At 48.7% G+C, this 12,143-nt stretch overlaps 1 protein-coding gene across 13 annotated transcripts in view; it reads right to left on the bottom strand.

Moving 5' to 3' along the window:
- HECW2 (HECT, C2 and WW domain containing E3 ubiquitin protein ligase 2) overlaps positions 1–12,143 on the bottom strand; it is a 264,600-nt gene that overhangs the window by 22,378 nt on the left and 230,079 nt on the right. For all 13 annotated transcript variants that reach the window (XR_009453721.1, XM_059702621.1, XM_059702618.1 and 10 more), the window contains 5 exons: positions 10,055–10,207; positions 8,020–8,118; positions 4,628–4,757; positions 3,475–3,621; positions 2,498–2,612 (listed from right to left, as the gene is read on the bottom strand). Coding sequence is in view for 12 of the 13 variants with exons in the window: in XM_059702621.1 (XP_059558604.1) it covers positions 2,498–2,612; positions 3,475–3,621; positions 4,628–4,757; positions 8,020–8,118; positions 10,055–10,207 (644 nt within the window). In the remaining variant the exon portion in view is untranslated. The remainder of the gene's footprint in view (positions 1–2,497; positions 2,613–3,474; positions 3,622–4,627; positions 4,758–8,019; positions 8,119–10,054; positions 10,208–12,143) is intronic.

Here is a 12,143-nt window from a genome sequence, read left to right on the forward strand (position 1 = left end):
AATCAGACCCTCACAGGGCTTCTGGGAAAGGAGAGACACATTAATTAAATAAATATACTGCCCGGCCAGTGTGGCTCAGTGGTTGAGCATGGACCTATGCACCACGCAGTCACCAGTTCGATTCCTGGTCAGGGCACAGGCCTGGCTTGCGGGTTCAATCCCTGGTGGGAGTTGCAGCCAGGGATCGCGCAGGAGGCAGCCGATTGATGTTCATGTTTCTCTCTCATCGATGTTTCTCTCTCTCTCTTCCTTCCTCTCTCTCTTAAATCAATAAAAACTTATTCTAAAAAGCAATTATACAAATTAGTGCATAATGGCAAAATATTTTAAAACTACATATAACATTCATATTGTTTAACCAAATTACTTTTTAGTAATAGAAAAGGAAAAGGAATTGTACAACTTTAATTTCTTCAACGAATAAATCCCCAATAACCTTCAACCTAAATGTTAATTTTATTCCATCCTTAAGTAGAAGTTAATAAAATGTTAAACGTGTCATCCCATGGGTAGATTAAGGAAGTGGTTATAGATGCCAGTCCTTTCAATAAAGAAAAATTACGCTCAGAGACACGGCTCAGAGATGAAGGTTCAGTTAGCGGTTCAAACCAGTTAACTAACACCGTCCATCAGTGTGCATCAAGCCACGGGAATTCTGGGTTGGAGGAAGTATGGTCCCCATGTTGCAGTATCTGGGATCTGGGATCCTTCCTTCCTGCTTCCTCTTCGACCAGTGAGAGTAAGAGAGGATCCAAGCGAAGGGCCAATAAACCAGGCTGGGCATGGGGACGCAGGGCCAGCTCTTTGGTGCTGAGCAAACAGCTTCCCCGTCTACAAAGCAGTGCGCTGGCTCTTGATTTACAGCCTTGACGTTCTCTGACCCCACGCACCGGCCCTTTGCTGCCTCTCCTTTGCTGTGTGTGCCGAGCCGTGTCTCCTCGTACCCCCACGAACAGCTGCCTCATGGACATGTGGCGAGGGGCGGGGAGCCCCTCTTCTCGCAGTGCCATGGAGCTGGGCTAGCAGGCAGGGCAGCTGGGTGCCCCACCCCTCAGCATGCTCCTCCCCAGGCTTTCATCTGATAAGCTCTACAATAGTCATAGGAATAGGTACTCACTGAGTCATACACTGTGAATCAAAGTTTATTCTGTATAAACACAAGAGTGGCTGACGGGGTGAATGGCACTGCTAGCAGAATCGCCTGGGGTGGGGGAAATGAGCTGGTACTGTTTATGGTAACGTGCAAGTTATGCAGACGTTGGAGAAACTGTGTTCTAGTTTGTGAGCATATTTGGTTAACCGAGTTAGAGTAACCAAGGCCGTCTATGGATTGTACTGTGGGCCGATGGACAAGACTCGCTACGGCAGCTGAACTGCAGAAAAGAGCAGCAACGGAAACCGCAACTGAATGCGGCCTTGCAGAGAAAACGGGCCAGCTGACGGCCCCCGGCAACAACATGAGCCGGAAGAGCCACGCACAGGCAGAAGCCAAAGCCAAAGCCGTTTAGCAAATGTCAAGTTAGGTTTTACTCCGAACTTTTAAAACTGTTCCTTGAATTTCTGTTTCAATGTACAGGTAGCGAGAGGACTGTTCGGGGATGAATTCAGTGACTTCAAGTTTGTCGGTTTCACTCTCCAAGCTCAGAGCTAGTGCTCACCTCTCACATCTGGTTTCTTCTGAGGGAAGCAACCAAAACGAAAACCTACACAAAAACAACTGCTACTTGTCACGACTCACCAAGGGCTTTGCAATAATGCAATTCCAGGAACTGTACTCTTCCTTTGCTTAAACTCATTGGAGACAACTGTAGCTCTGGGCTACCATCCGGTCCTTTCAAAGGATATGGGCTCAGCATCCAACTTCAATGGCTGCACTCCCAGTTACTAACTGAGAATTTGCACTGCTCTATCCAAACGCCACCACTAGCGCTTCCCGTTTGGTGGCGGTTCCTGGAGTGCAGTGTTTAGCTACCCTTCCAGCAGTTTCCCTGTCAGTGGACGTGAGGCCTGACTGGTGACGGGCCTGCTCAGTAAACCACTTGAACGTTGAGAAGCACGTCCTGTTCCATTCACGTGTTTCCACTGTGAAGTACAACTGCTGAGCCGTTCAGTTAAATGTAGGAACGCGGCGTTTGCTTACTAGGAAGTCCAGAGGGTGGGCCGAAGGGAGACTACAGGTGGAGTCTGAGCCAGCTCCCTGCTGCTTCCCTACCAACACCATAAAGCAACTAATTAGTGCTCTGATGGGCACATTTCCTCACCCACAATGAGGCGTTATGACATCCTGCGATGGTGTGTAAGCAGGCCTTCCTCCCCTGGGCAGGTGCGGTAACTAGGGAGAGAAGGGAATGTCCCTAGCCCAAGGTCTCAAAGGAGAGGCGGCAGACTATGATTAGGTACAAGTGTCCTTGCTGCCCCGGATTCGGACCAGCAGCCGAGCCTTCTGCCTCCCTTGCTCTCCAGCTTAGAAACCAGCCACCCCCAAGCCCAGCGTCACCTCCTCTGTACTCGGTGTTGTTTCTCCAGTCACTCAGGTCTATTTCGGCAGTGCCTGCGATGACCAGCTCTAGTTCCCTCGCATCGAACACAGAGACCAGCCTGGCATCCACCACCTATGGGACAGCAAGAATACAGGGCACGGATTAGGCACCAGGAGGAAGCCCAGCGACCATTAAGCCTCGTCAGGAAAGGAGGGCACATGGAGTTTGGGGAATATGACGGATACACCCTGTAGGCGCTTTAAAAACACGGCAAAGCTCTCGACACACATATAAGGTATTTTTAGTACAAGGTCGATGAGATGGCTCTCGGCAGAATTTCTGTTTTATGATTGAGCACTGATTAGTCTAGTTTGTTTTTCTTTTCTAAAAAAGATATAGTGCTGTCCACCCGGTGTGGCTCAGTGGTGGAGCGTCGACCTAAGAACCAGGAGGTCACAGTTCGATTCCCAGTCAGGCCACATGCCCGGGTTGTGGGCTCGATCCCCAGTGGGGGGTATCCATGATTCTCTCACATCACTGATGTTTCCATCTCTCTTTCCCTCTCCCTTCCTCTCTGAAATCAATAAATATATATATATATTTTTAAAATAAAAAGATCCAGTGCTCCTACGGAAGAAGTCGCAGGGACACTGCGTCCTTGTAACGCCTGTGCAGACCCTCCGATTCAAGAGTTCACATGTGGAGCATGAGATGTGACTGTCTGCATCCATCATGCGAGATGCATGACTTAAATGTTACCAGTGGTCTCTGAACGGTCAAACGCTGTTTGAATTCAGGTCGTTTTATGTCAATGCTCTCTTGTCACTGGCATGAAGCTTTCTGTGTGTGCTCTTGAAACACACAGGACAAAGCACTGGGCATTTTACATGGAAAGAGCAGCCATAAGCAGAGCACACGGGGAAGCACAGGGGACGGGCTGCGGCCCCGCGGACATGGGCCCGAGGACCACCGCCCCGCCCCGCTGGCGCCGCACCTCGTAGAAGCCGCGCACCAAGCTCTCGGTCTGCTGCACCACGCCGCGCTCGATCCGCCACTTCACCATCCTCTCGATGTACTCCTTCTTGTTCTTCTCCGTGACCGGGATGTTGGCACCCCCAGGCTTTAGCTCGCGCTCCGTGATCTGGGGTCAACACAAGAGGGCTGACAATGAAGCGAGCCCTCGAGGGGGTGGGAACGCTGTCCCGCAAGGAGGTGCGAGGGGCGCCCGGGGCCCACGCTCACGCCACGGCTCAGTGACACGGGGCATCGAGCGGGTGTCCAAGAGCCTCTGTGGCTAAAACATATGTATTGCCAGTGGCGAAGGTTAAGTTTTAAAAATCCTGACGAAACAGATAAGCCTTTTAAATGACCATAAACTGGTTCCAGATTCTGGCCCACTGCTAGTTGGATATTTGACAAAAACGCATTTTTCTCAAATTCCTTTAGGGTTCCGAATCAACCACACATAGAAAGCCCATATGTAAGTAAAGACTGACTTTAAGGAAACAGAATTACATTCAAGTGAACATTAAATCGAGAACTTCTTTTCCAAAATACGAAATCCAGAAAAGCAACCAAATATTAATGTCTAAATAAGATGACTACTTATGAACTATTATGTAATTTCTGAAAGAAATCTTTTAAGCAACCCTTCCATCGACTTTGTAAAAAAAAAAAAAAAAAATCAACATTGGTTGATTGGTCAATATTTTCAAACCTTCACTAAAATACTGTTTACTTTCCCTCGGCTTCGAAATAACCAATTTCGGTTCTGAAATATGAATGAGAGTGAAATCCCAGTGCCAGTTAAGTAATTCAACATTCAACCCTGGGGTAGCATGGACTTTTAAACATTGTGTTTAAGGCACGTTCTAATGCCTTACATGGATATTTTAGTTGGAAATAAAAAGAACATTTACAACACACAAATAGCTGTCGCACTCCGTACACGAGAACACCTTCACCCGCAGCTGGCATGAGAATCATCTTTGCCACCACGATGATTGTTAACTGTACACAAACCCAGGTTTAAACCACCCAGCAAGCCACACGGAAACGCGCATCCGGTCTTAGCCACTGAGCCATTCTTCACCGCCCAGCGGCCTCCAGTCGCCACACTGAGACCCCGGCGGTGCACACCCACAGACCTGCCCGAAGACTTCTTCGTTCACAGTGAAGGTGAGGTCCAGGATGTCGTGGATGTCGTTGTCCTTCATCCACTGTAGGCTTTGGTGGAACTCTTCATCCAGGTACTCGAGGTCACTCAGGTCACACAGGCTAGGATGACACACAGACGCGAATAAACACGTGGGCACAGCCAACAGCAAAAACCCAGAGTCACGAGGACAGAAACAGGAGTTAAAGACAAGAACAAGGTCAACACAATAGGCACCGGTTTCTGAAATGTACTTATTAGTCAAAGGCAGTAACCAAATCCGTGAAATCAGTTAGAAATTTGGTATGCAATTTTAACATCCTGGATGTTTATAACACATCTTAGGAATCACCCAGTCTGACCTGTCAGAGACAGAGAGAGTTGGAGGTGCAATGAGTGACGGCCATCAGCACAGTCACCCACAACTCGTGCCCCAGAAGAGACTGGAACTCAGGCTGACAACTTGGGTCCAGTGCCCTTTTGGCTATGTTACACTGTCTTATACAGTGTTGTCCTAATTAGAAATTCTTCGTATGTTTTGGTAATGCATGTGAGCTTTTCCTCCCTAAAGACCAGATATGGTCCATGTTTACATACATCCCTTTTTTCTTCACAGTTCTCACTTTTTCCATGATTCTGAAAACAGCAAGCCCCAAAGTCTCTCTATAATTATAAGGGTTTTCTATAGCTCTCTCCTCTTTTTTCCTGCTGAGAGAGGATCTACAGGAGGTGGAGTAACTATTATGGAAATGGAAGGCGGTAACATTTGATTTGCTTCAGTTGTTTTGTAATTCCCTCCCGTCAGCCCAATTTCAAAGGTCAGGCTGTTTGGTTCAGTCTAAACATTTAGTAGGCCTCAGCTGTGTTCCAGATCTCTTAATAGCTACTTGTCAAACACTCATTGACCTCCAGGAGATAATGGTCTAGCTGGGGAGACAGGCACACAAATTGATGAGTTAATATAAGGTGATTAGTGATAGCCCAGGGTGGGAAACACTTATAATTTGTGCAATGGTGTATAGGTATGTTACACTCCCATTAGAAAAAAAAAAGAAGGTAAGGTAGCTACAGAGAGCTCTCACAGCAAACATGAGGGACATGTACTTTGACCTAGAGATTCAGGGAGAGCTTTCTGGTGTAGGTGATACCTGTGATAAATTTTGCAGGATGTTTAAAAGCTAGAGGGGTGAAGAGGAGAATCGGGGGGGGGGGGAGGAAAAAGGAGAAGAGCAGAACAACAGGAACAAATCATAAAGGCAAGGAGTATGCAGAATACTCCAGCATCCTGGCAGGACCAGAGACTGACCTGCTAGATGGAATGTCCAGGGACTGAGCCTAGCAGCTGGGAGCAGGCCATTCTAAGGGACTTGGTGATTCAGAATGACTGAAAGGCTTTAGGGAATACCATGGTCAGCTGTGTGATGTGAATTTCAATTGTTTCTCTGGAAATGGCAGTCCGGAGGATTACTTAAAACAAGGGGAGGTGCGGTTGTTATAAAAGGGTGGGGATCAATTATACGTCACCATAGTCATCTGGGAAAAATAAGACAGGGGTTTTCATTAGGGCACAGTTATTGAGGATGGAAAAGAGAAGATGAATTTAAAAAGTATTTAGGAGACAAATGTGGAAATCAGTAAATGGGTTTGGGGGGGGGGCGGTGTATAAAGAATGATATCTAAAATAGGGATAGCAAATAAACTCATGTTGCAAGTCAACTCGAATTCGTCTTGAGGGCTACCAGTCAAAAAATCCCCGAAGCCACACAAGTTCGCAGGAACAAGCAGCGTAAAGGACCTGTGGACGGGGCAGGAGGTGGGGAAGCTGGGCACCTCCTACTTCCTGATGGAGGGTGACTGCTGATGTCCGACCAGAGCCACTTGAGACTGCTGGGACCATGAATTGTAACTGGGCACATGGGACAGGGTACACTTTCAGGTCAGGGAAAAGTGAGGGGGTCTCGTTTCAGCCACGCTGATTTCGAGGTGCCCGCAAGACATGCATGGGAGGCATTCAGTGGCATGTTGGCCACTTCAGCCTACAACTCAAGGGTGATCAAAACCAACAGCGCTGATTTCAGCATCAGAAGGAGAGGAAACTGGTGAAGAGATTTCCCCAGGAGAACACACACACACACACACACACACACAGAAGGCCAAGAATGGAAGCTTCTGGAACACTGAGGTTTAAGGGAAAATCAGAGGAGAAACCCACCAAGGAGACATAAAATCGAAGGAGGTCAGGGCCATGGATGCCATGAGGTCAGACTCAAGACACATGGGTGGGGTTTGCGACGGTCACCAGTACCAAAAGCAGCTGATGGCCCATTAAGATAAGGTCGGAACAATATTCTGTAAAAGCTTCTTCGCCAGGCTACTGGCAGAAAGAAGCCAGGCACCGTGGGTGGAGGGTGTGCCAACAGTTGGTACAGACTGCTCTCACCGAAAGCCTAAATGAGAAGATGAGAGATAAAGCCCTAAAATGGGAAGATACAACAGGAGCGGGGGGACCACGGAAGAAGGTGCCCAGTGCCAGCTGCCCAGGGCTTCCTCTGCCCAGATACCCACAGGGAAGATGGCAGGCGTCTTCCTACTGACCCTCGTACGAGCCCCCTATGCACACCTTATTTTCATCTGAGGTCTAGGCTCCTGTTTACAGGGAATGAGATACACAGAGCCAACCATCTGTGCTGTCCTATTGCAGGTGTGAGCCACTGCCCCACAGGCAGGCGCCTGCTCCTGCTCCGCCTTGTCAGCGCCAACTGACCACAGGGCAGATACTGTCTGGCTTGACATTTGGCAAAAACTGCAAACTTCCATTGTGACAACAATGAAGAAAAGTTCTGTGAATGCCAATGTTTCCTCTGTCACCAGAAGGTACTGCGTTTTACATGCAGGGAGATCTCAGGAAAAATACAGGACTGCCCAGCCCTACCACACAAACAAAAATAGGACAAAAACAAAGCAAAGGAGAATGGAAATGTGGACTAAGAGCAAGCAGTTAAAAGTGTGCACAAAGCAAAATATAAAGTGCATCATGTAACAGATAGAGGACGGTGAGTCACCCAGGCTAACCCACAACTATTCTATTAATAATCAGCATTACCACCACAGGAATTCCAGTGCTGCAGTGGAAGTACGATTGTTTTTCAGAAACATGTGTTGCAACAAGTGAGGATCAATTCTTTGAAGGGCAGCAAAAGGAAGACATTGGGGGCGAGACAGAAGGAAAGGGTCCAAAGCAGGAAGAACGCAGCACTAGCTATATTCGTTTCAGAAACCTATCCCTCTCTTAAGTTTAGTAACAACAGATTTTGGAACCCTTTCCAGTAAGGGATATACTGTGGCCTTACACGCTAACTACACGAGCCATGAAACCACGCTTACATTCTGAGGAGAGCCTTGTAAAAGGGCCGCGTGAAGAAGGCATCCAGCAAGTACTGGTGTATCAGCGCCAGGCCCAGGATCCTGCCGCTGAACCGGAACCTGCGGAGGAGACACAGGCACGCGGTCACTTACACCTCACGGACCAGGTTCTAACTGGATTTTGACCATCTACGTTTGTGCAAGATCAACTGCCTCCCGGGCTGCGGGCGTGTGTGCGCCCTCTAGTCTGTCTTCCCGAGGCCAATAGTCACATCTACGAGTTGAAGGAAGGTGTCTCGCTCCTATGTACAGACACGCTGCTCCCCCTCCCCCCGTGCCAACAGCGTCTGCCATCTGCACCCGCACGGCCACCGGGAGTCCCCTGTGCGCACTCAGCGAAATTCCCCCAACCGCTTCCAAGGGACCGAGAGGATGAGGCCGGTGGTGGAGGAGGAAACGCTGTCCTCTCATCTGTTTGCATGAATATGAGCAGGATTTCTCTCATGCAAACCCAGCAGCAATCCCCCTTGGAGAAAACCCCAGTCTCAGAGTGACAACGTGCCTCTCCCTGTGCTCTCTCAAGCCACGCCCCGACCACTGTCACCGCCAAGAGCGATGCATGTGGGCATTTGCGGGAGTTCCCTCCTGGCACATTCTGTTCCCTAAAACTTCAAGGCTCACGTCCATTCTGAATCACTTTGGAAACTTTACTAAACATGTCTGTGATGACTGGGCCTGCTGACTTGAGATGGACCCTCGTTTTCTCTTTCAAAAGTACTCCGTTTCCAGCTCTTCGAAGGTTGGATGCCTTTTCAGAGCGTGAGTCCCTCGGCTCCCTCCTGCCCGTGGAACAGGAGGGTTCGCAGCCATCCGGGGACAGATGTCCGGCAGCTTTGTCTGTCCTTCTTTCCGCTGGTGTTAGCACAACTGCAACAGCTTTAGTTGGGAGGACTCCAAATTGGAGCCAAACGGAAGTTCATTTGAAACGTAAGTCCTAAAAGTGGCGCCCTCCACCCACCAAGACTAACCTCATGACTCAATTTTTTTCATGAGTCCTACTCATGGTCTTTCTGTTGTGTGTGTGTGTGTGTGTGTGTGTGTGTGTGTGTGTGTGTGTGTTTGGTCACTATCAGTGAAAATGAGCAGAAACAAGTAAACTGGGTTATAAAACTAAAGTCTGTATATGCAGGAATTTTTTAAAACCGTAAGGACGTTTAGTCAGAGCACAATCGGGGATTTTCAGAATAAATAATGCCCAGACGGGCTCCTGTGCCACTTGTCCTTGGTGACCGTGTGTGAGAAATTAGAAAAGGGGGCAAACCCAGGCCACAGACTTCGGGTGGCTAATCGGGTCCGAGCGGCCACTGCTGTGAGTCCACCGCCTGCCCTTCTGCCTTCAGTCGCTCCAGCCCCTCTCCCTCCCCGTGTTAGCCGCTGCCCAAGGGCAGCTCTAGAAGCCGCCTGACATGACTTTGCCCTACTCACCCTCACCCCCCGGAGCTCAGGGAGCAGAGAGGGGCCTGGGGATCTCGCTGGGAACCTAACATCATCCGTAACTTTCATCGGATGGGAGAAACCCTTTGGATTCTACCCAGCTCACTTAAAATTGGTCCAAAGGAACACAATCTATTCCTGCTTGAGACTGACAAGAAAAATCAGAGTCAAATGAGATGTTTAATTGAAAATATGGCCCTACCCGGTTCGGGTTTGATTCCAATTCCGGTCAAGGGCACAGACCTCGGTTGCAGGCTCAATCCCTGGCCCTGTTCAAGGTGTGCGCGGGAGGCGACCAATCGATGTGTCTCTCTCACATCAACCTTTCTCTCTCTCCGCCTCTCCTCCTCCCTCCCCCTCTCTCTAAAAAAATCACACACACACAATGCATGAAATCTCCTCCAGTGAGGATTAACAAAAAATAAGTAAGAGCCACACCAGCCAGGGCAATAAGAAAACATGATTTTCTCTGAGGAGAAAGGTGTTAGAATCAAGGATTCCTACAAAAAATGGATATCACAGAAATCAGCAGAAGAAAGGTGTTGAGGAAACATTTACTTACCATTCATGGTGATTGTCCACAAAAGCGGACATGGGACTTATCTGCACTGTGTATGTGTCATTGGCCGAATATTCGAATAAGCCGTAATATGGATTGAAGAGTTCTCTGGACACCAGGAAGAAGAACTCTCTGGAAGGTCCGCTGTAATCCAGCCTTTAAAGAAATCCACAAAAAGAACAACCAGTTGTGTATTTTTTCCTACACATTAGACGCCTTTTCTACGGAGCTCAGCTTTCCACAGAACACGCATCGCAAGTCCAACCGCCCGCATGCCAGGACTGTCCAAAACCAACAGGACCATCCGATTTCCTGAGCGCATCCATGTCTTGGCCCAGGACAGCGAAATGCACATTTTATGGGGAGCACATCCAAGATGAAAGCCACACATCAGATAAGGGATGCAGCGGGCAGTACGTACTTTGATGGTGTCAACGGATATGAAGAGGTCAATATTTTCAGTGTTCGGGGCCAGGTTATAAGGAAAGGGAGAACAATGGGAATGCTCTCTTGAAAGAGGGCAAAACCAGAGGCCTGAGCTGCCTACCTCCAGGGACATGGAGTCCTTCCTCGGGGACTTCTAAACACTTTTAAATGGGGGAGAAGGAGACTTGAGTGCCTTGGGTGAGAGGCTATTACAGATGAAAGACCCCCTAGGAAGACCAGAGGCAAAAGAAAATGGAATGATAGAGTACTAGTGAAAAATTTAAATTACAAAACACCGAGGAAGATTATAGACAAGAAAAATGAGGGTGTCAAAAGCTTCATCATGGAAGGATTTGGAGAAGAGGCTGAAACTCCAGCACCGACCTACCGTGTAAATCCCACCTCAGTCACAAGGACATCAAGGACAAAGAGAAGCAGGAAAAATGACTAGGTTAGGTTTGAGGAATGACAAGTGGCCAGCAATGCTGAGAGCAAGACATGCCGTCCAGAGGCGTTTGCAACATGCAACTGGATACGTTAAATTTAAAGCAAAAAGTATAAAGGATGCCTACCCCATGATAAATGCTTACGCCTGGGCTCGGGGACAGGAAGGGACGGGGAGGGGAATGGAAGCGGTGGGCACGTTGGGCTGGTGGGATTTCTATAAGACTTCATTGGCTCACTCTGCTTTTTGCCTCTTATGGAATTTCCTCCACGGGCCCTACTGCATTTTTTTTAAAGGAAGTCATCTGAGTCTTGTCCAGTGATGGAATTGGGTGATAGAGAAAAGAATCCTGGTATAGGTGGCAGATGGAGCTGGGAGACGAGTAAGAAACATGACTTTTATTCAGAGTTGAGAGTTTCAGAGAATTTACTTGGAACAGACGTCAGCTAGTCACAAACTGCTTTCTCAATGTGTGCCCTATCTGAATACAGGCGTATGCTGTTTCCTTCATATTTCTCATGCAGTCAACTTTAAAGCCACTGGCTTTTTCAGCGCAGCCTTGTCTTACACAATTGTCTCTGAAATTATGATGCGCTAGCTTTATTTTTCCTGATACCCATCAAAAGAAATACGTAGACATTAAAATAAAAAATGCCAGTCTGTGTAACAGCGAAGGCCTTCTGACACAGCCCCTGTGCACGCGGCACTGTGGGCGACAGAGTGTGGGCGGCCAGGAAGCCTGTGTGTGCAGGAAACGCAAGCCTAGCGGCCTCTCAGGCCTGAAGGTGACATACTGAACCCTCCTCGGGGGAGATCGAGTCCATATTCCTGCCTACCGGACCCCGGTGGATGCAATCGGAGGGGCCCCCAGTTCAGGGGTGGGGGGCCCTGCTCAGAGTGCAGGGGCCTCCCGGGTGCAGGGCACAGACCACATCTCCCAGGCGCTGAGCTGGGCAGCCCCGTGGCTTCCTCCCTCCATCCTAATTTGATCTCCGACGCCACCGCCACCAAGCAGAATGCTTCTTCCACTTAAGTGTTCTTCACATACTTAGAGGCTTTCTCCCGGCAAACATCTGAGAGCCTGTTATGCCCCGGGTGCTAATCTGGATGCTGACCATAGACACTTTTTTTGGAAAAGTCATTTTCTGTAAGAACTCTTATGTGCAGCAGTTCTCATATCCCTGGTCTCTCTCCCTCCCCACTCACCAACAGGCCTCTTCT

Source organism: Myotis daubentonii, chromosome 7 (genome assembly GCF_963259705.1).
Source record: "Myotis daubentonii chromosome 7, mMyoDau2.1, whole genome shotgun sequence".
Classification (NCBI taxonomy): domain Eukaryota; kingdom Metazoa; phylum Chordata; class Mammalia; order Chiroptera; family Vespertilionidae; genus Myotis; species Myotis daubentonii.